The sequence below is a fragment of the Patagioenas fasciata genome, chromosome 1, assembly GCF_037038585.1.
Source record: "Patagioenas fasciata isolate bPatFas1 chromosome 1, bPatFas1.hap1, whole genome shotgun sequence".
In the NCBI taxonomy this organism is placed as follows: domain Eukaryota; kingdom Metazoa; phylum Chordata; class Aves; order Columbiformes; family Columbidae; genus Patagioenas; species Patagioenas fasciata.
In genome coordinates, this window is record NC_092520.1 from 164,098,398 (window position 1) to 164,123,085 (window position 24,688).

A 24,688-nucleotide genomic window follows, 5' to 3' on the forward strand; every position below is an offset into this window, starting at 1 on the left:
ATATCTGTTTAAGGCAATCATTTAGTTTAGCACTTCTGCATTTATTTTAACAAAGGTCATGACAAGAAGGTAAAAAATGAAAGAATCTCAGGTAACAGAAATAAAGCAGAAGATAACTCCAGAGCTTCTTGCTGTGTGCCAAAGTCTACATCATAGCTGCCTGTAAAACACTCTCCCAGGTGTGGCCAAGCAGCCACAGCTCAGCTGGCCTTCAGCAATTCCCGGCCCCGTAGCCGTCTCAGTTAGTCTGTCTGCAGGTAACCTGGCTGGCAAAATCCCTGCCTGGGTGCTAAACCACCCCACAGTTTGGAAAGGTAATGCCTCAATGTACCTGGGTAGAGCACCCTACTTGTGTCGTGACCTGCTTGATGAACTGGAAATCTGACTTCTTTGTCAGCCAAGAGGCTAGTTGCCTACATTATATTTAGTATACAATCATCATGCATCAATTTTCTAGAAATCCTGAAGGTATCTATGTAGGTAGACATCCATTTTAGCACTACTGGAATGCAAAAAAATCAGTTCATATTATGGAACTGAAGGTGGCACCTCGAGGCATCTCTTTTCCTTCTCATATGAATCAATTGGTTTTCATATTTTGTAAAGCTGTTCATTATCTAACATTTCAATTTCCAGTCTCTATTCAAAATTTTATTACCAACTTCATGAATAAGCCACTGAGCTATAGTGTAATACAGTGTAAGTTAATACAATATTTTTATTTAAAGTGAAATATATATACCTTATACACTAAGAAAGCAATGTCTTCTAACATGAGAGAGAGAAAATGGACATCTAAGAAACGTACAATTCCTTCTTTAAATTTTGGAGTTATTTTTCAGCTTCATTCAGTGGACAAAAATAACAAGACCAAATGACCTAAAATCCAGTGGCAACATTTCAGTGTCCATTACCCCCTTTTAGATCTTTTTGGAAAAAAAAGCTAAAACACAAACAAACCAAAACCCCAAGCATTACAATCATTCCAAAAGATCTTCTCAAGTGGAAAAAACGAAATATGAGAACTGAACAAGGCCACCTTCAAAAAATTAAAGGGGAAAACACAAGCTATCCTTTTTTGCACTTTATATATTATACATAGACACACAAGCCCATATCTGCTGAAATAGAAATATTTGAAAATATCCTCTCTTTCTGATCATGCTGAGAGCTCTACATAAAGTTGTATCTTCTGTTTTGCCTCAGGAGACCTATTCAACTTGATTTGCTCTTTTAATGCAGATTATGTTTAAGTAATTCTACTTGTCTGTTATTAGGTAGCTTTTGTAAAACTGTATGAACATATATGCATGCAGTGTTTACTAGATCTTCAAACAAGAGTTTGCATAAGAACTTACATGCATCTTAGTTTTAAAATTTAAATCAAAAGTTTTATTTCTTTTAAATTATTGTCTAAATGCCTTCTCTGTAATAATTGGATAGTATTTTGTAGATATCTTTATAAAATGTTTAAATGCAAATCTTTGTTTTGGTACCACCAAATTAATTATGTAATAAAAAACAATTATTCATATGAATGATATCTTCTTCCCCTTTCTTATGTGTAGTGTCATATTTCTGTCTATTGATGAAATTTCCATATTTGGACTTCTGTATTCCAGAAAACTTGACCAAAAAGGTGAATCTGACAGACTTCAGCCTTGTTATCTGAACGAGGTCATTTGGACTTGTTAAATAAAGAGGGAGATGCATGTATGACCTGCTTAACATATTATTTTTGTTCTTCCAAGAAAATTTGCTGTAATTTGCAATATTGCTGATTTTATATGATCGATCAATGAACCCCTACGGTGAAATAAATCTCAGAGAAGTCTGATAAGGATGATGTGCTCATGAAGATCAGAAACCAATGTTGGAATTGGCCACAGCTATCATAAAGGAAGCTGAACTTACCTACAACACTGAGGAGACCAGAGGGCCTTTATTGTAGATAAATGGCTGTATCAGTTGAGTGGGTCAACTGGCTATATAAATGGCCATATCTAAAATAACCAATAGGAAGCATTATCTTCCTGATACAGACAGACCAGCATGCGGTGCTGTATAAGTGGCTCAGCCCAACAAAGAGTATAAATATTGAGCAAACAACAAAATTAAAAGAGAGCAACAGGTTTGAGCTAGGTTCAACCTCTGTATTCCCTCCCAGCAACTAGGGATGCCCACTGTCATGAGAGCTAGCATACAGAGAACAGTAATGAGAATTATGCTCATTAGGTGATTTCACTGCATAGTGTGATTCCTACATTGTGCTTGCGTTGCGATTTCAGAATATTGCCGTATCACTTTTCTAAATCAAAATCCCAGGTAATGTCAAATATCTTCAGAGAAGTAAATCTGGTATTAAACATTAAACACTCCTCACATGTAATATGTAAAAGAACTTGGTCAGAGAGTATTGGGTTCCGATATTCTGAAAACTCAGCAGTAGAAATCAAATAGCTGTCTCAGATCTCTTCACTTCTTCAGAGACTGATGATATTATGTAGGCAAGTGTGGAGGATGTTAGTTTATGTTGAGGCTCTGCTAAAGGGACCAAGGGATCACATTGTGGATACAGTCAGAGTTTCAACTCATCTGAATAAAATTACCGCTCTGAGGAACTGCAAAATATTTCCAGAAATCTCAACTGCATTGGCAAATCTCTTAGGAGTAACAGCATATGAATGATTCAGACTCAAAAGCTTTTTCCATGAATTGAATTTCTGTTGAGTTGAAATAGGTTTCTATGGTAGCAGTAATGTCATAAATGATTCCCCATGGCTTAAAAATATGAGGCAGCAATGCCTCTAGCACCTACTGTACTATTTTCAACCAGGAAAATAAATCATGCTGGGACCCAGATGAAAGATATGCATCATCACCCATACCTCCACTGGATCTGTTAATGTCAGAAAGTTAGCCCCTCACAGTAAATCTTGCTAAACTAAATCCTAAGAATGCCCTAATACTTCAGGAACTTTTAATTCCCAAAAGTAACCTGCATCTTAATACCTAAATCCAATGGATGGATTTGTCCTCAAGGATGGAGTTATCAATTTACATAGTTGGAATTCCTCTATCCTGATTTAAGTCTGACTTCAAATGTCTCTCTCAAAAGTCAGTCAGTCTTAGAAGCCTAAACCAGTAAACTTCTTTTGAAGGACTAGAACAAAACTGTCAAAACTTGAAAAAGACAGCTGGTGCTTTTATATAATTTGAAAATATTAAGAAACCCAAATATATCATCCTATGCATACATAGCTATGAAAATTTTTGCCACCAGCAGTACGATACTTGGAAACACACTCTCGTTAAGGTCAAATACATTACACATTTTCTCTGGCTGATCCAAGTGAAAGGAATATAACTTTCTCTACAGTCATTATACTATAACTCTCCATACACATAACAAATTTATTCCATATTAGTACACTTTTATAAATCTCTACTAGAAACCCTACCCCAAGGCCTAGTATTTAATCTTACTGTATGGTATGAAAGCAGAGAAATATATGGTTTCTCTCCAAAGGAATTTACAGTGTAAGTATTAAAAAAGAGGCAGTAAATTGCAAGGGACAAGTCAGAGACAATGTGACAACATGACAGACAATCAGTTTCAGCTGCATACTACGTAATCAATTTTCCTGATAAACCAACAGAAATGAGAAAAGACAGACATCACAGTCACCTGAGCTGACAAACAAACAGTAATTCCAGGGAAGAGCTGAATTACACACTTTCATATAGTAGAATCTAGAGCCTGATGGGTCTGTTTTGTGTCAGTGCTTTGATTACTCACTCTTCCTTTACAAAGTTCTGAGCCAGCAATGTGGACCATTCTACTTTTGACACAGCTGACTTTTCAGTGGGAACTCTCATCTCCATTCTCTTTCTTGTCTTTATGTCAAAATAACACTGTGAGTACAAACACGGGAAATACATTCTTCCTTTTCCTAATTAACAGTAAGGACTTCAGCAAAATGAAGCAGTTTTGAAAAGTGAATTAAATTGTAAGGAGTAAAGCAAATGAATGAATTAACAGCAGAAATATGAACACTAACTGAAATTGATGGTAATTAAAAGTAAAATATGTAAGCAGTAGCTAAAAGTGTTATAAGTGGGGAAAAAAAAAATAAAAAAAAATCCCAGGATAAGAAATTCAACAAGATAGAATTAACATCCAGAGTTCAGCCATCTTCTACTATAGAATGGCATAACAATTACTTAAAATGTGTAACATTTAAGTAAAAGAATAGTATATAAAAACAGCAATGAAGAATATAAAAACAAATATATTACTTCAAGGCATGTGGCCGTTCTGACAGGCATGAAAATTAACCATGCCTGCTCGTGTTTATGAAGACCTAAGGAACAGCACATTCTTCCTTAGCCCACCAAAAGGTGCGAGAGGAAACTTTATTAACTTCTAGGGTAAAGGCAAAATTACACACTCTGGCCAAGCCTGTGCTCATTACACTGCCTTAGCCTTCAGAACAAAGTAATTACTGGTAAATTTCTCAGTGGGTTGCTATCTCTCGATTGTAACAACTCTCAAACCAAACCTGGGAATTGCTTTCAGTGAGACCTAGTTGTCCTGGGAGTGAATTGTGCTGGGACCATTCTGTCAATAGCAGCTTACAGCTACGGACAATCACCTCCAGCCACAGGGAATCTCCCAGCAGTAGCTTAGTCAGAGCTGTCCTTCACCAATGCAGTGTTCCTGGAGACAGAGTAAACAAAGACTAGGAGATCCTTGCATCCAAGGATAGAAATGTATAGGATAGAACAACAAGAAAAACCTGTTTTGTGCTTCCCTTCCCTTCGGATGCCTTCCAGGCTAAGCAGCAATGTACATTCATGCCGGTTACAGAGGTGTCAGCCTCCGCAGCCTGCAAGTACCAAACTTCATCCTAAAATCTCCAAATGGCTAGCAGAATAAAAAAATAATCTGCAGATGGCTGTTGTAACATCTGGTTGAAAGTTAAGACTCAAGATGTCCTACAGCAGCTTTCAGTCCCTGACTGTGCTAGGAATTCCTGAGAGCGTTTGCCGTAGCATTGCCACTCCATTCTCCTTCCTGATCCTGATCTTGGGAAAACGCTTTATTTCAGGCCAGATAAAGTTCATTTATACAATCAGAATAACCTAGTTTCCCCTGATCACAACTGGAGAGTGCATGACAGCACAAGTTGTGACAGAGATACAGTTTGAAGAAGATCTCATCCTCAGGTGCAGCTCTAGAGTAAAGAAGAAAAGAACACAGTTTGCTAGAGGTCAGATCTTCATAACAGTGTGATTTTCCATGAGACCCTGTACAAATCCTTTTTGTTCCTTAGACACACTAATACATAAATAACCACAAAAATGGCATGATTTTTGTCATATGAGAATAGAATATTTTAAGGAGAGACCAAGAAGTGCAGAAATGACATGCCTTCTGGGATACCTTTGGAGGATTTTTGACTACCCAAAATATATAGATAGAGGTGACACATTTATAGTTACCAAAAAGGAATTAAACTACAAGATAGTCCCTGAAAACCTGCCTCCTTACCCTGTAAGGCATATTTTCTTTGCAGAAGAAACTAAACCTATTGCATGTTAAAACTGTAATTCACAGGATTGAAACTCAGTTACATTTCCAGTCTTTTCATGCCTCCTGGAGGAAAAATGGACCTACTATATACTAATTGTGACTGCAAAATATGATTTGATACAGGCTATGTCATATAGATCACATTATATATTTCAATTTAGAAATATTAAACATATTGTGATGTCTTAGTCCTATTTTTACCCTTCATCTGCTTTTACCAACTTCATTTTGATTTGGGTACTGAGTTAAAACAGGTATAACTGTGCGAGAAAATAAAAATGGGGGAACATATCCAGTGTGACAGCACAGAGTCATGTCAAGACTTCCATGTAATTTATGACAAAACATGTTCTTTTTAATAGCTATTCAGGTAAATGACAAATTGATTAACTGGATCTAATAGTGAACAATACATCTGGAGAAACTGCATCTTTTCAAAGACGTTGTTTAAGCATATAGTTATCAATCAAAATATATCCCTTTCCAAGATAAATACTGATGCTTACCCGATATTTCAAAAATCAGTGGAGTTCAAGAAGTGGTTAGTTCTGTATCTATTTTCATCTACTTTAAGAGAAATATCAAAGACACTGTTTATGAAGCAAATAAAAATGCATTATGAAATTTGAGGATGATATTTGAAAAAGAAAACTAATTTAAAGGTATCAGTTCCTAATAAAGCTTCGGTAATGATATTTGTCTGAAAAATAAACCTCAAAAAAATTCTTCTAAAACTTCTTTTACATGAATGCAAGAAGAAATGATAGATTAGCTGTGTAAGCTTCAGCTAATATTTCAGTAATTGTCTAAGTATTTTGCTTTAGCAAAAATAGTTGATCAAAGAAACAATGCCAAATTTTCATCTGATGAAAATGAGCAAAATATATTGAAGGCAGTAGTAAAGCACTTATTTAATACACCAAAAAATTAGACCATTTTAAGAGCTATTTTTATCAATTTTGAAATCCAGTAAGGTTTTTTTTCACAATATGCACAAGCTGTTTTTACTTCTTTGATAATCTTGAAAAGAGGAAACAGTTCTGCTTGTAATCAAATGCACTCTTGCTCTCTTTCCCCCTTTCCCTGGCAGAGATCATGCTCTTCAAGGGGAGGCACAGAATGAGCTCAGAACAAGCAGTTAAGGACTTAGAAGAGCAAACCAGCCTCAGAGAACATGTTCCACATCTAAATCTACTGTGCATCCATACTTCAAAGTATCCTCAATTGATTCTTTTTCAATTGTCTCAAAATTAACCTATCTATTCCTCAATGGCAGTACTAGTTGATTACATAAATCATGACATTTTGTTAAGAATTTTCAATCCTCAGCTGGAGGATGTGACCATAGAGAAGACAGGAAAACTCATTTTACTTTTTATTTTATAAAAATAAAATTATTTCTTTAAAGGTATTTTTAAAATTAGAATTAAAAAAAATGATAAATTATTCACTTAATATAAAATTTATAATGTTTTATTACTGTCCAGTTTTCAGCATTGTGTTCATCAGACTAATCCCACAAAGTTTTTAAAATTAGGATCTGTAAAGGATTCTTTTTCCATATGTATACAATTTGGATTAAGTCTAACTGCAAGAATAATAAAGCCAAGTCAGTCAATATGAATCAAAATCAAGAAGTGATAGTAGTAATAATAATCTATATGCATAATAATAACAACCTATACACAACAATACATAATAATAATCTATACATATAGAAATAATAATCTATACATATTTTAAAATGTATGTTTAAGAGAGAGAAAGTTTAACATATTTAGCAGATCACTAGATGCCTTTCCAGAAGTATTTTTGAAAGGTTTCTTTTTGCTTACTTGTCTCTAATATGTTTATTTTTGTTCTGTTTTATTTTAAAATATCCATCTTATTTCAAATAATCTATCTTTTTGCACCTCTCTCTTACCCTGTAATTACTGTATAACTATGCCTTTTATTATGTATAATATACAATAGGGAATAATGCAATAAGAAGTCAGCTGATGCTAATAATTTGATATTGTGGGTCTCAAAGACATGTAATACAAAGGATGGACATATCTAGATCAAAATAATATTTTACATATGTACAGTAACTAGATGTAAGAAAGCTGAGACAACAAATAACTGACGGGTGACAGGCTCTTCTGAAGGTTTTTTAGTGCCCGTTTTATTTATCTAGATTAAAGTGCATCAACAATTTAATCAGAAAAAGAAAAGATTTGCAAAATTCATTGTATTACTACTCAGGTAACCTTTAATAGGCTGACGACATAGGAATAAAAAAGTAATAGTGCAATTCAAAGGTCTGGTGAAATTCAGACTCTACAGAAGGATTCCCATTTCTATCTTTTTGCAAACATGAACTAATTAACACCGCAGCAGTATTAGAATGTAAACGTAACGCTGTAGGGAGAGTTCCTCTTAATAAATTTCTTTTAATGTCTGTCATCATGGCTCTTCAGATAAAGAAAACAATTATGCTATGTCTGAGATACACAGTTAAGAGTTCTCGTAGTATAGATTTTTTTCCCTGGCATTTGGGTAACTCAAATCAAGTTTATTTCTTGCATTAGTATTATATTCAATCATTATTATACAAATCATTTATGCATTTCCAAGCGAATGACTTCCTTGAGGCACTGAGGAAATTCAAAGCATAATCATTGGTGTAAGCTTTTTCCTTCGAACCACCACTTGCAATATCGTCATGCTTTCCAATTATTTCTAACTGCAATCTGCTGTGAGAAAAAAAAAAGTGCTTAAGTAATACTTTTATAATAATTCCTTTTCTTTCTTTGGGGCATGTTTGTTTCTTCTCAGCAGACAACTATTAGCAATTTAATAAACCAAAACGATTGGTCAGGGAACCAATTACAACAAAATTTCTGTATCCCTGCTCAAAATGTGATGTAATTGTATGTATATATAATTACAGCAAAAGGGCTATATTAGAAGAGTGCCAGAGTGTTATTTAGGTGCCAATACCAGGATCATGGTTGTCTGCAGAAGTGCCTCATGCACACAAGCACTATTACACAGTCATTCACAGTTTTCTCTATTGGAACTCTCTATAACTTCTGAGGGGGCACCTCTGTCATGCTTTCACCCTTTCTCAGCCTCAAGGCTGGAGACATCTTTCTTATAAAACCCGATACACGCCATGAAAAGTTTTCATTTCAATTATCTACTTTTTCAGTTGGGAAAGCCATCATTTAAAATTTCTTTCTCCACTTTTACTTCTCATCTGTCTCAGTTCATGTCCCTCCCCCGCAGCCACCAGCTCTTGTTCCCACTGGGGTCGCTGATCTTCTTCCTTCTTTCAGACTCCATGTTTAATGATTTATCATTATTTTCCCCCTCTAGTCCCTGACTGCCCTTTTCAACCCAATCTTTGTCTCTAGTTCAGGATTTTTTCCCTTTGTATCAGAGAGCTTCCTCCTCTGCTTCCCCTTAGTTCCAGCAAAGGCACCACACCAGCAAGGGGGAGGAAGGCTCCCAGGTTCCTTAAGCAAAAGCTGCACACCAAAAGCCAGAGAGACCAGAAGACCCTCAGCAATGAACATCAATCAACACTAACCATGAGCAGTACTGAAACCCTACCTCTAATCTGATTATATAATCCATCAAATGTCTTCATTTTAGAGGCCACAGTGACTGTAATTTCAACTGTCTGAGTTGCTCTAAGCACAGGAGCAAAGCTTGATTGGGTTTCCTGAACATCTGCAGGGGTTATGTTGTCCTCAAAACCGTGTTATTCTCAAACCCTGCGCTGGTGCTGTTGTTACAACTAGCAATCACACCAGCATCTACTGACATTTAAAATGACAAAGTTTTGTATTATGGGATTTACACTGAAGAAACACTGTTTCAACCCACTAAAGCAACTGATTTGTCTCATTTTCTGTCACACATACAATTCCTTCAACCATCTTTTGAGGAATTTATATGCACTTACATAGATTAGAGTTACATTTTTAGAAACAAATGCTGAATGGTTTTAGAAACTGGTTCCATTTAAAATCAAATTTGCGTGGCTGTATATTCATCTCAGCAACATGTATGCTGGCGAAAAGATACTCTTCCCAGACAGGGTACTGGATGTGCCCCAGGCACAGCCTCACGTAAGTCAGAGTGGTTTATATCACCCCTGCTGTTCCTGGGACAGGAACACCCCAGCAAGCAGGGCAGGGGGGACAGCGATGGGCTCAGATCACAGGCAAGAGCAGGGAACAGGAACCACAGGGTGGGTGCACTGACCTGTCCAACACCTGAAGCCCATTTTCAACATAAACTTTGTGTTCATAGACTTCACAAGGGAAATACACAATTTGCTGCTATGTGAAGGTTTAGGAGCAGGACAGCAGTGTTGAAGCGTTGAACATCAATACTAAAAGTAAGTAGCATGAACATGACTGATACTGATGCTCTGTGAACTAACCGTCTACTGTCTTTTTTTGGCTGTCCTTTTACACTTTCATTATACATCTTATGTATATATTTTAATAAAAAATAGGTGTAGAAAAATATTTTTTAAAACTTTTCCTCAACACAAATTATGACTGTTCATCCTCAACAGGTATATTTGATTTCAGCTTTAAAATATGTTAGAAGAATCAATGAAAAACTTTATCATCATAATTTCTAAAAAAAATTGTATGTTCATAAGTTTATGTAAGATTAAACTTTCATAAATATCAAGACTTTGAGTAATCCCAGTTTGAGACTTTGCATGGTCTGTTTAATATAATTCAAATACTTTCGACCTGCTGGGCAGTGATTCTAAAAGTGTATTTCGTACATATTAATATATTATAATATTATCATGGAAGAACACCTGATTGTTTCATAAAACAATAATCTTTGCCATCAACTATTTCAGTATAATAGGAAGAAAAAACTAAGTTGCTTCTGTTGTCATTTTAAACCCCACCAAAACACAGAATTTCAAGTATTTAGTACTTAGTTTAACTGAAGGATTCCTTGAGATCTAAACATAAAAATAAACTGAATCTGAGCTGATTTCTTTTTTTTCTGTCTTAAAACTCACTTCCCCAGAGTAGAACCTAACTTAGTACGACTTTACAAATCTGTAGTGCAGAAAAGTGTAGATAAGAAATTGAAAGTGTAGAATTGAAAGTATGAAATTGTGAACCTGTTTTCAGACATGCTGGGAATGACATGGCCTACTATTTGGGGAATTTCATCTTTTAGGAGATTGAAAAGTTTTGTAAATGTTGAATAATATTCTTTTCACAATAACCAACTATTTAAACTGCCAAAAGTCAGTCAACATCTTCAGTAGCTATAAAATTTACATGTAATCAAAGCAAGAAAGAGTAGTGTTACTGGCTGCAGAAAAGTAAGCCTGTGATTTGATGTGCTGATCAAGTTACAAGTAACCAAAGTTAATTCTTTTTTACTAAAATGAGAGCTGAAGCTATTTAGTCAGATACTTCCATTTAATGGAAATATCAACATATAAATGCACAGTATTTAAAACAAACAAATAAAAAACCAAACAAGATTATGACTAAGGAATTGTTAGATATCCCAGGTGAGCATTTTATCACAGACTTTCACTGATCACAGTGAGTGGCAATTATACTTGCCTTGAATAGATTAAAAATGACTTTACATTGTAATGCTAACAGAATCACAGTACTTGACAGCCATGTGGCTAAGACAGATAAATTAAAAAGGATTTTCTAGATCTGTTTAGGCTCATATTTTCCAAGAAGCACACCAGTCATCTTTTGAGGACAGTTTCTCTCAGTGTTTCATGGGTTGGGGGGCAGTTTTGACCTTAGCTGGCTTTGAGTTTGGTGGGTTGTTTTTGTGTGTGTGGTTTTTTGTTTGTTTGTTTGTTTTTTGTAAGGACAGTAAGAATGCTAGGATGTAAACTTAATTTTGATTCATAATGGTATCAAAGTGAATACAGCTCCCTGAAACCAAATAAAACTGAGGTTATTAAAAGGGGGTGATGACTGAGATCACTAATGGCTGCAGCAAAGTGTCAAGCTCTCATTCCATCTCTCTTAGCTCAGCATAAAAAGTATTCAGGAAAGTGTCAGCAGTAACATTTGGACGAGAGTAGAGCAAAGTGATGGAAGGTGTTATTTTATTCTTGCAAAGGAATTTGCCAATTGGCCTTTGCCAAATGAGTTATTACTCAGTCATTAACAGCTGGTGGCTCTTCTGTAGCTCTGTTTTCCATGACAAATGAAAATTTCAGAGGAGTAGCAAATGAAAGTACCTGGGAGCTTCACTGTTTTCTAGAAATCTTTTTCCTATGCATTAATCTGTCTAATTTTCCCCAAGTCAAGTCTGTTTTGCCCATGTGGTAACTGGTATGCGATCTCGCCATCACTATCTCAACCTACAAGCTTTGTCATTCTGTTTTCTCCCCTGTTGAAGAGGGCGAATGAGGGGGCAGCTGGGTGGGTGCCTGGCTGCTGGCCAAGCTCAGCCCACCACAATGGTGAAGCTCTCAGGGGGACACAGAGAGGAATGCTGATCTTAAGGATTCTGGCTATTTCACTCCAGTGGATCTGCTTGGTAAAGTTGCCTAGTAACATCCAGTTTCTGTGAACCCAAGCAAGATTTTTTTCATCTATTACTCTTCATCATGATATTGATGTACTGATTTTAAAGCTGTTTCCTCTTCCAGGATGCAACAGATAAGCACCTGTAAATTGGCATGCTGTAGTTGAAAAGAGAGCCGATTATATGGTACTGTGTCCATTCCCAGGGTACACATAAAAATTAAAAGGGTGTGGAACAATTTAGGTATTATCTGAGCATTGTTTCTTGCATATCCCTTTCTAACACTGCTACAAATCCTAATTCCTGATTTTCATCTTGAAATTTTCATTCTCTCAGATGAGTGGTATCAATGTGCTGGGCCTCTGTCAATCCAAATGGCATGGAGAAGCATTAGAGTGCTTGCAAATCTCTATTGGGACACTGACACCGTGCACATAACAGCATTATCATGAGTGTGCAGTCACATGCTCGACCAGTACACCATACTGTTGCTAAAACATACATTTCCCAGTGATGCATCTTGTAGTTTCAGCAGATTGCTGCTCTTTCTGCCTTAGGATTTAACATGTTTGGCACAGCTTTCCAGGTGGCAGACCTGCCAGGTGACAGCCTGTCACAAAGTCTGGAGCAGAGGCAGAAATGTTGAGCTGCACAGTGAAATTTGCTGGCCTTGTGGCAGGGAAAGAGGACATGAAGGCCAAAAGATTAGTGTCAAGCTCAAAATATAGGACTGCAGAGTCATTAGCAGTGAGAATGAACTGAAGTTGCTTTTCTGCTTGCAAGGTTATTTGTTAATGAAGTAATGCCAGAAGAGTTAGAACTACAGAGTTTGGGTAAAAGCAGAGAAAGAAAACCTCCCTACATATTTTTTCCTTCCATGGACAAAAATAAGACCTCTGTGTGCCAACAGAGTCTGACAGCTGAAAGTGTTAGGTGATCACATAAAATGGGTTTATAGCCTCAAGTGGTAGGTCACGATTTGGTAAAACTCTGAATCCTATGGAAGTTGAAAAAGAGCTGAAGGAGTTGAGCTGAAAGCTCGGGGAGCTTCCATAGCAACCTGAGAAAGGTTGGGGGTTGTAATTATGTTTGTGCTTCTGACTTTTTGTTCCTATGAGTAGTATAATAGTTCTGGATTATTCTTTCCTATGGAACTACTGTAGAAAATGTCTATATATACACTCGGTATCTTGTCTAAAGCCATAAGATAATAAATACCATTGTTCTGAAAATTTTACACACATTAAGCTATGTAATTAATAAAAACACCTACCCTAACAAAACAGCCTGAATCACATCTGCTGGGATTTAAAACACCTGAATTTTCAAAATTATTACCCTAAAACTGTGACTCACCCTATGAAGAATTCCTGAAGGTACGCATCCCTTTAGACAGAACAAATGTGTCTCTTTTTTAAAACACCACGCACTAAAGTTCTGCTTAAGCTATTCTTGAATTAAGGAAGCACAGCATGTTTAGTCGTTGCCACTATTTTCTTCTGTATTTTGTTGTTAAAATTTTTACTTGGGACCTTAAAGAGCTGTAAAAAATATTAGGAGTATTAATACTGACATTTTTCAGAAGCTTAAGGTCATGTAACCACAGGAACTAGATCTGCATACAAAGTGTCCTGTTTTTGTTCTGACAATTAGCTTGCACTGTTTCGGGGCATCAAGTGATGGCATTGAGATATCAAAGTATGATAGACTGTTCTGTCTAAATGATTCTATATCCATCAGTAATGTCCATCCAGGAACATTAGAATGCATGTGTACCTTAAGAGTACATCTACAGAAATTACTTCTTCTCAAGAAACAGTGTTTTCAGAGTATACAGCAACTGTAGTGGTTGTTTGAAGATTAATCTATAAAATGCCATATATAGATATAGTTGAGATTTGGGATATCTTGCATGAAAAACAGCAAACCTAGCATGTCTCTTTTTATCCCACTAAACAATGCATAAGAAAAGGGAATAAAGTGCAATTGCATATTACTATTGTATACAATATAAATTTCTTCACTCAGCTTCTGTCATGTAAACAGTTCATAATAATGAGAAATAGAAAACAGAAAGTTTATGTGGGAGCAAAGGTAAATTGAGGCCTGTAATGAAGATTGTGGAGGTGTAAACTTCACAGAGTAATAGTATGCAAATTAGATTTTTCCATTTGTGGAAAACTGCCCACAAAATTGTAACTTGCAAATCATAATAGTATCTGAGTTCTCAGTTTTGAACATACTGCAGTTTTTTTCAGTTTTATTGCAAGGTTTTCAGTGTATTTCTGTTAATTAAAATTATGTAGTACACTCCCTTTATATCTAAAAAACTGCTTACAATTGTTATTAATAAAATTAAGAGATGTTACTCAGGTTTAATAATGCCTTTTAAAAATATTTTAGCATATATGTTTCATGAATAATCTATTCTAAATTTTCTTCAGAGTTTTAGCATCTCAAACCCTGCTTCTAGAAACATATTTTAGGTCTGACATTAAGAGACAGAAAAGCCAAATCAAATGTATTGTGCCTTTTTTGACTAAGTAACTGAGTTTTATAATTAATTATAACCGTATAATTAATGCCATGCAATTAAATTCTGAGCCAGTGCAATATACACTAACTGAAAATGTTATGCTTCTGAAAGCATCCTCCACAGCTATCCCTATTACAAAAGGCAGAAATACAAAGTTGTGCAATTCACAGTAATTAGAAGAAACCACAAAACATTTCAGAATAATGTAGCCCAATAATTGAAAAGTTGCCATGCATTCAAACAGTTTCAGCTGTAGATTCGACAGCCTTAATGCCAGTTATTAAAACTATGCTTCACACAGGTAATTACAGGTTTGGAATTTAATGGAATAAAATAAATGATTTCATTAATTTTCTTTCTCATATATTACAAAGTGCAATAAGTTATTCCTTTAGTAATTTTTTCTAGTTAGCATAAGAACAATCAGTCATAATATAAAAGTGTTCTTGTGAAAAAGTCTAAGGACTTAAGATTTATTCAGTAATGAATGACTACATAAAGAGTTTCCAATCAGCAGGAAACTAGAGGATTTTGGAATTAATAAAATGCTTTGTAATTATTAAAGTTTTGGATGACTCTCTTCTGTTACAGTATTTATCTAAACTGAATCTGGATCTGCTTTTGCAATAGTTACAGTCCCCCAGGAAGATCTGGTGTCAAGAACAGTCCCTGTAAAGCAGAACTGTCCTTGCTGCAAGATGCTGGGTGAAAGGGTGACTGCTTTTGCTGAAGGCTTTGTGCATTTGGATGATGTCTAGATGTTGGTAAGGATTATATTGTGTCTCTGAACAGGATTCTTTTGTATCTAACTGGACTTTTGGTCATTATTAATTATAAAATAAAACATCTGATAAAACTGAAAAGAAATCTGAGGAATTCAAGTACAAAAAAAATAATCTGCGTAAGACAAACTTACACTGAGAATTATCTGGAAGTCTGAAACAGAACAAATACTTTATCTCCTTGTTGAGAGTCTTCAGAGTTAAGTATTGGGTTGTTTGCACCTATTTATAAAATGAGAATCTAAAATTAGACCTCATGACCACTTGACAATGACTTTGGGTATAAGTAAAAATTAATGGCAAGAGCTTCTTTCACACCCTTTGTGACTGAACACTTATTTTCCCCTGGGGAAGAAATGAACAGTAATCTTAAAAATGAAAGTTTTTATTTTTAGTTCTTTTACTCTAAAAGTGCAATCTAGAGTGGGAACTAGCTAACATCCATCCAAGCTATTTTAAGAGAAGATGATTCTTCAAATGCTACACCTCCCTTATTTTCTTCATTGAAAGCAACTGCATCGTAGCTTAGTTGAACATGAGGCTGTTAGGAGGCTACACTTCGGTGATGTAATTCTTGTCCTAAACATCATCTTATATTGGGAAAAATGGTTTTGTCTTTATTACTTAATTTTAATCACCTATAAACAAGATATGTAAGCCAAGGTGGCCTTTCAGGTCCCCTTTTTAGTCAATGGAGAAAGACTGATAGCTTCAGATACCCAACAGGTGAGACTGACTCAAGCCTCCACTGTCTCTAGAGAAGAGAGAACAACATTAAATTCAACATTAAAATTTAGACAGGAAAAATGAGAAGATAGAGTTAGAAGAGCATTTAATGACTTTTATCCCTTTCTTGTAGATGTTGATATATTTATTTCTGGAGAAAAAACCCCACAAACCTCTCAGAAGTTCAAAGAGAAGGAACAAAAGTAAAAATGGGTGATAAATCAGAACTGTAGTTTCCAATGACAGCTTTTGTGATCTCTATAGCCAAGAATAAGGATATTCTTGTTCAACGGCAGTTAATTAATTGCTTACTAATTTTAGTGATAATGGATATAATCCAAAGAATAAAAGATAACATCTCAGTTGAAGGTTTATTTCATTATTTTAAGAAAGCGCCTATATAGAGCCTGTCTTAATGTTGTTTTCAGAAAAATAAAACAAACTAAAAGACCCCAAACAATACTGAAGTAATGCTACAGAATTCTATGACTGAAATCCTGCATTTTTCTATTCTTGCCAATTCTGTCATATTATTATCCTTCCTATTAGTATGTTTCATTAAAAATGGTACTATTTGCAGACTGAAATACTAAAATTGCCTGGGAAAAGTTAAAGTAGTGTTGAAAATCCAGAAGAGATTGGAGAGTAATCATACATTATGTATTGAAGCTTTTTTCCTCTGCATAGAAGCAAGTCTGAAACTGAACAGCCAAAATCATAGCCAAGAATGTATAATATTGGCCCATTCAAGTAATATATTCAGAAATCCACAATAATTCAGATAGTCAGATGCAGTATCTTCTAAGAATGCAGTGTAAAGAATTTCTCATTGCTTCCTTAAGAGCACAAACTTTCCAGAAAAGATATTGTTTTACGGCGTAGAATTTTTCTCCCAGGTAGGGAGAGCAAACTAACTTCTTGCCAATATTAAATCACAGTATTTTTTTTCTCTTAGCTATTAGTTATTTTAACTATATTTGGTGTGTATTTTGATTATTTGTTATATCTTAGAAGAACTCAAGGTGATGGAAATGTTTATCCAGAACTCCTTCTGCCAGTTCCCCTATAAACACAAGAATCTTTAGTTGAAAAATAAATTGTCAAACACATTAAATGATAAACATAGCTTCTATATAATGCAGAGCCAAAGTCTTTTCTCAGTGGTACATCTTAAATTCTCATTAATGTTTCCCCATTAATAGATAAGAGGTTAATTTTGGCCCAATAGCTTTCCATTATCTGAATAGTTTTGGTAAAAAAAAATGACCTATTATACTACAAGTGAATAATTTGCTTATTTTCTTAACAAAATAGATTTCTCTTCTACCTTTCATAAGCAAGAGTAACTCCTCTCTTCTTTTATTTTTCATGGGGTATACTTGTTTAAGCAAAGAAATATGACAGATCTTCATAACAAACTCCAATTTTGAACAAGGTTAGGTAGAATAAATATAGCCTCTCATTACTTTCCTCGTTTCGTCTGTCACTGTTCTACTGAGTTCAACTGATGGGAGTATTGAGTTGGGTGGGAAGCAAGGTAAATGCAGAAGGAACTGTGAATATATTATCATTGTCTTTATTTAGCTGCACCATCAACCCATATGAAAAAAAAAATGAGAGTAATTTGGTAATTTTGGTAGGCTGAGACCTCACTTGTAGTACAATAATCATTGACCCTGAAATATATAATGTGAAGTAACCTCAAGATTCACAAGCTTCTGCGGGCAAGAAAATATCAAATTCACATAAGGAGGCTTCACATTTAAATTACACAAAAATCCAAGATATTTTGAACATACATTAGGGCAGGATATGGTCCTTTGAATGTTATTCTCAATGCTCGTACCAGCAGCAACCGTCATCTGAAAAAGGTGTCAACAGAGATTCCGCTGAAAGGAACAGAATTTTGTACAGTGCTACAGTATATTTAAAATACACCATGCTTACAAGATGAATGTTGTTATCATTTAAGCAAGCTGATCTAAGAGAACAAAAATGTGGCTCAACTGAAATTCACACAAAAAAAAAATTGGAAGTATTGTTACATCTCCTGACTCACGAGGCACTGAGAACAACCAAACCGTAAGTCACTTTGGTGTTCTGTGCTTCATTCACAGAAGTGAACTCTGAAGCACTGTCAAACAGTCAGAAAACTAGGGAGAAATAAACATTGTTCCATGGATAACTTTAATCTGAGGTCTCCATGTAAAGCAAGAAGTATACCTGCTTGTGAGGTTTGAAGAAAGTAGGCTCTTCTCCCCCATGTTAAACCATCTCATAGGAAGACATCAAAAGAAGTAAATCTATTAAATTATTAGGCAAATTTACCTATTAAATTGATAATTTTTTTCATGTTTTTTCAGACTTCTCTGTTGCACCAGACAATCATGAGAGTGGAAAAATAGTAGGAAAAAAGCTATGTGCAGTTAAGAATCTGGAAGTCCCTTCAGCTATCTGAAGAATATATTTTAGCATTGAATGATATTTTTCCTCCATTTTTTAATGACTTTTTAATTTATTTTTGCAGAGCCCAACATCTCACATTCTTCTTTAGAAAGACTCTGACTACTAGGGCAATCTGACCAGATGACATTTCTTCAGATCTTAAGATTGACTTCAAGGGAAATTAACAACGGAAGTTTTCAAAAAGTTCTAGAAGTACTTTTTAAACCTCTGGTTCAATTTACAAACCAAACCACAGTTCTTGATTAAACCTCTAAACAAATTATTTCCACTGTTGAGAGCATATGTAACAATACATACAATGTTCATGCTAATTATAGTTGAGCACCAACTCTCAAAGTAAATATTTACCTAAGCTTCATTTCTGTGACTGTTTACCAAGTCAGTTCAGTAAATTTGATATTCAGAACTGACAGACACTATTTTTTGGATTCAAGCATTTCTAACATCACAATATAACATTTGGAAAATACATCATCTTGCAAGACATGTTTTAAAATGACTTTACTGTTATAATTTATGAGGAAGTTAAACCTGACTGTATAGTATTGCTTTTGCAGTAAACAAAAATGTGTACATTATGAATATATTTAATAACAGTCACAGGCATGTATCCATGTTCATCTATCTACAAACCACATATTGCCAATGAACTTCACATTATAATTTGTAACAACTTTTAAATATTAAAAAAAAATAAAGTTTCAGTGTCATTCAAGGGAACAAGAAAAGTAAATCTTGAATTTTAAGCAAAACTCTCCATGGTACTGGCAAGTTCTTAACTTGCTTTTGTCAGATTTCTCTTCTTTAGATTTACATCCTTAAATATTTGAAAACATTTTTGTTTAGATGTATCTTTAAAACTACTGTTGCTCCAGAATTTTGTAAGGACAATGCAGCCCACATTATGTCAGCATGACACTGTTTTAAATAAACAATAACTCATCACAAGAAAATATAAATGTTATAAACAGTATCCATTCATTGTTTCAGTCTCACACATCTTTATTTAATAAGAGTTTAATGCTTATTAAATTTAATCTCAATATTTATTTACAGACAGCTACTAAGAAAGGGCTGAAAAATGCACCTGGATAACTGTGTAAATAGCTCACACAGTTTTGTACATTTTTAAGTTTACATACATCTCATATATGATGTTTTCTGAGAATTTTGCACTTTTGTGTGAAAAAGTAGATCTACTGTATACTTTTGACTGCTGCATCTGAGCTCTGTTAACTAATTCATCTTTGCTGTCCTTCACTGTTAACAGCAATAATCTCTAAGTAACTTTGATCTAATTTTTCAAATTATCTTTTAAAACAGTTTCTCCCCTCTTTCCTCTTTTAAATTGTGATTAAAGGTTTATTGATGAAAAGTATAAAACTAACAGTGTTCACTTCCAGCGGCTGGTTTAAGGTTCAGTATTTCAACTCTTCAGGCCCATCATGGGAAATTCTACATAACTGGAAATGAGCAATCCCTGATATTTCAATGTCATAATACAATGGCATAGCTATGGTAATTTCCTATCCAATTGGATTCATAGTACCTAAAATGTCAAGTGTAAAAGAGGAGAAATGAAAGAAAAATATCCAATAAAAAGTATAAAATCTGTGCATTAATTCTAAAATTATTTGTCTTCAAACTATGAATGTCAAGGTAAATACGTTGTATTGTCATGAACATTTTAATGGCAATCATTCGAGATACAAAATCCATGAATGAGTTATGCAGTTTAAGTAATGCAGCAATTCCCATCTCATGCATGTTAATAAAATATTTATTCCATTCAGGAATGCATCTAATATTATATCTTCTACTTAGTACTTTGTACTGTAGTAACTATAACCTATTAGAATTAATATTAATGAAACTTTCTATTACAGTTTGGTCTTCCTCCCTGAGAAAACGCATAAGCTTTACTATTTACCCAAGGAGAAAACAGGGTCAACATGGAGAGAAAATTCTGAAAATGAAGCTCAACTATATGAATATGTTCTTGCTTGGGATAAGCACTTCAGTTGTTTGCTGTGAACCACATGCACAAGGGCAGATTTTCAAGCTCTGTCCTAAAAGACGGACCCAGAAATGTTTCCAGGCTCCTTTTCCTCTCTGTTTTGAGATTCCACACAAAAGCCTTGTGTGAGACTGTGGCATATCTGAAAACATTTTCAGGAATCACAAAAGTCCCTCTAGGTACATACACAGCCAAGCTGCACCTCCTGGCCTTTCCAAGATTGCATCAGACAATAATAATGAGTAATGGCCCACACAAGCACCAAACTGACGTGCATTTCTAAACTGGATGGAAATAGTGACAAAGGATATATGAGACTTCAATTTCAAGCTTTCATGGAAGCATTAAATTAAACAAAGTCTAGCTAATTCTGTAGATTAACTGATGAGAAATAGGTGAAAATTAATGAAGTCTAACCTCAATATTCCTGAATTTACACCATGTAGCAACTTCATTTTTAACTGGGTATTTACACCAGGCTTTCAAGTGATCTCACTGTTTAGTTCACATGAAACAGGACATATTTGCCTAAATACCAACATTTTTATAATCCTAACCTTCTTAGCATGTCCCCAGTCTGAGCTCTGGTAAAAGAGAAACTCCTGCTCTCAGTTCTGATGTGAGCAGAATGGCACTAATTTCAAGGCCATATCCAAAACAAGGAAATGAAATTTTTAAAAAGTCAGGTTTTATAATCAGTGGTATCCAAAGTTGCTAACAAATTCAAATATATTCACTGAATAAATCTATTTTGTTGACAGATTGAAGAAACCAGTGCAGAATCACCACAATTCTTTGACTTCGCTAATGTAGGTATCTGACAGGTGAAACCTACTTAGTGGAAAAATAATAATAGTTCTTCTCTCAGAAAAAAAAAAAAAAAAAAATTCAGAACCAGACACAATATTCCAGATGTGGTCTCATCCTTGCAGAGTAGAGGGGAAGGAGAACCTCCCTTGACCTACTAACCACACTCCTAATACACCCCAGGATGCCATTGGCCTTCTTGGCCACAAGGACACAGTGCTGGCTCATGGTCATCCTGCTGTCCACCAGGACCCACAGGTCCCTTTCCCCTACACTGCTCTCTAATAGGTCATTCCCCAACCTATAGTGGAACCTGGGGTTGTTCCTACCCAGATGCAAGACTCTACATTTTCCCTTGTTATATTTCATTAAATTTTTCCCCGCCCAACTCTCCAGCCTGTCCAGGTCTCGCTGGATGGCAGCACAGCCTTCTGGTGTGTCAGCCACTCCTCCCAGCTCTGTGTCATCAGCAAACTTGATGATAGTACACTCTATTCCCTCATCCAAATAATTGATGAATATTTTGAATACTGGCCTCAGTACTGACTCTTGAGGCACTCCACTAGGTACAGTCCTCCAACTGGACTCCGCCCCATTGACCACGACTCTCTGGTTTCTTTCCTTCAGACAGTTCGCAGTCCACCTCACTACCCTATCGTCCAGACCTCACTCCCTCAGTTTAGCTGTAAGGATCCTGTGGAAGACTGTGTCAAATGTTTTCCTGAAGTCAAGGTAGACCACGTCCACCACTCAGCCATCATCTATCCACCTCGTTATGTCCTCATAAAGGTGATGAGGTTGGTCATGCATGACTTCCCCTTGGTGAAGCCATGTTGACTGCCCCTAATGACCCTCTTATCCCTGACATGCCTTGAGAAGGCACCAGGGATAAGGCTTTAACTTTTAAAACTGTCTGCAAAGTCTGGTTTAGAAAGCAATGCAGCAATGAGGACAAGTGTTGCAGGTCCAGTGAAGACCAAACTTGCCAGTCATATGCAACATGCTCTTCGGTAAGGGTTTACTGCAGTCTCTGGGACATGTGGAACCCAATAGTTTGAGACTCAGCAGAAAAGCTGAATGCCACTAGGTGGCTCAGACTCACATCCCACTTGCAAGGTAGACTTTTGGGCGGAAAAGAAGGTGGAAGTCAGACCGTACCAGACTTAGATCTGTTGAGAAGCACGGTCCTGTAGTGTAACAGACACACAAACAGGGAGGCCATTTGAATCTCTCCTGACTACTCAAGCAGAGGACTTAACTAACAAAATAAGTTGGTATTTGTTTTGGAAAATCAGCCAAGCAGGTTGATGCATTGAAACTCCACTCTTTTGGAAAATACATATTAGCATTGGTATCTCAGACTGAAAAAGAAGTAATATAACTAAAATCAATCTAAACTACAAATTAATAGTTAAATCTCAGTAAAACACACTTCTGAGTATACAACAAAACCAGAGCCTATCCCTGTCACTGAAACTCCACCTGAATGAGCATGACACAGCATGCAAGTTCTCAGTAAAATCTGTGAAATCCCAACGCTGTTTATTCAATGGAAATGCATAACTAACCCTGAAAAATGAGTTTGACCTCTTAATATACCATTTAAATTAAACAAACAAACAAAATTAAACAAACAAAAAGACACTGTAATTTCTCTTAACATATGTACTAAAAAACGTTAGATAGTTTCTTCAAAAAAATCCAACAAACCCATCAACAATAACGTTTTCACCAAATCTAATGCTTTATATTGCCCCATCTTACTATCACCTGCCCTTACTTTATCAAAGTTGTTTTTGCGAGTGGCCTCTTATCTGAAGCTCTCAGCTGGTTCTGTGCAGAAAGTGATCTTTTATTGTTGAACCAAAACATACATAATTTATTTTTTTCCTCCATCTAAAAGACCATTTAATTATACTTTCTCATTCAGTTAACTATTCAGTTACATGCAATGACATTGTAAATATGGGAACTAAATGAACAGTCCTAAATTATCAACTTAATGCTTAACTCAACAGACTTGAAAGTGTTCTTACTCTGAAGTTAAGCGAATCAAAAGGAGTCTTCATTTGTATGACCAGAATTGGTGCGTCTATGCATGCGTGTGTACATATAAATATATAATAATTTTGTACATATATGATGCAATATATACAAAGAAGCATATAAGGATGTTTAGCCTGGTGAAGACAAGGCTCTGGGGAGATCTTATTCTGGCCTTGCTATACTTAAAAGGGGCTTGTAATAAATATGGGAATGGACTTTTTAATAGGTCTGTTGTAATTGGACAAGTGGTAATGGTTTTAAACTAAAAGAAGAGAGATTCAGACTAGATATAAGGAAGAATTTATTTTTTTTCTCTGGTGAGGGTGGTGAAACATCGGAACATGTCTCCCAGAGGGGTGGTAGATGCCCCATCCCTGGAAATGTTCAAGGCCAGGGTGGACAGGGCTCTAAGCAACCTGATCTAGTTGAAGATGTCCCTGCACATTGCAGGGTTTAATGATCTTTACAGGTCCCTTCCAAACCAAACTATTCTATGATTCTATGATTTGATATATATTGTACATACACAACTGCATCCATTCACATATATATGTACACACTGTATGGGGATATAGCGGAAGATTTGGCGAGGAGGTTAGTTAAATGTAAATACGCTCAAGTGACTTGCACCTGTCTGTAGAAAAAGCACATACATCACACTAATTGTTCTACTGACCTTGTGTGCTTGATGAGTAGAATCTCTGTGTTAGATAACATAGGCCTGTGAGAAACTCCAGGCACCTTATCACTATGTCTGAGGTTCCTGCTTTGTTGAGAGAAAGAGCGGGAGGCTGCGCCTGCCTGAAGCCTTGAAATACAGGCGAGCTCAGCAGGCTCAGTGATCTTCCAGCAGGGCTGAACTGATCAGCGCCTGCGTCCCTGCCTGTGTCACCTCTGCCTGGGAGCTTAGGTGTGGCTTCAGAGATCCCCCAGTAGAGAGGTAACTAAAATAAAACTTGCTCTTTGCAAATGCATTCGTGGCCTCTGGCTCTTCTTGCGACGTGCCTGCATATGTGTACACATGCACACACTAAATTAATAATTATTATATACTTGGTGACAATAACCTGCAGGAAAAAAGTAAAAAGAAAAAACAAAAAACACCCTCTAGAACCATCTACATCAATAGTGGCTCTCTGGTATGTATATTTAGTTGTACATACTTGACT

The 24,688-nt window shown here is 35.7% G+C and overlaps 1 protein-coding gene across 9 annotated transcripts in view; it reads right to left on the bottom strand.

Moving 5' to 3' along the window:
- The window catches only part of PPFIA2 (PTPRF interacting protein alpha 2), a 324,118-nt gene that overhangs the window by 139,426 nt on the left and 160,004 nt on the right, over positions 1 to 24,688 (bottom strand). For 5 of the 9 annotated variants that reach the window (XR_011735916.1, XR_011735913.1, XM_071799596.1 and 2 more), the window contains exon 3: positions 17,983 to 18,045. The exons of the other annotated variants lie outside the window; for them this stretch is intronic. Coding sequence is in view for 3 of the 5 variants with exons in the window: in XM_071799596.1 (XP_071655697.1) it covers positions 17,983 to 18,045 (63 nt within the window). In the remaining 2 variants the exon portion in view is untranslated. The remainder of the gene's footprint in view (positions 1 to 17,982; positions 18,046 to 24,688) is intronic. 9 annotated transcript variants of the gene reach the window in all.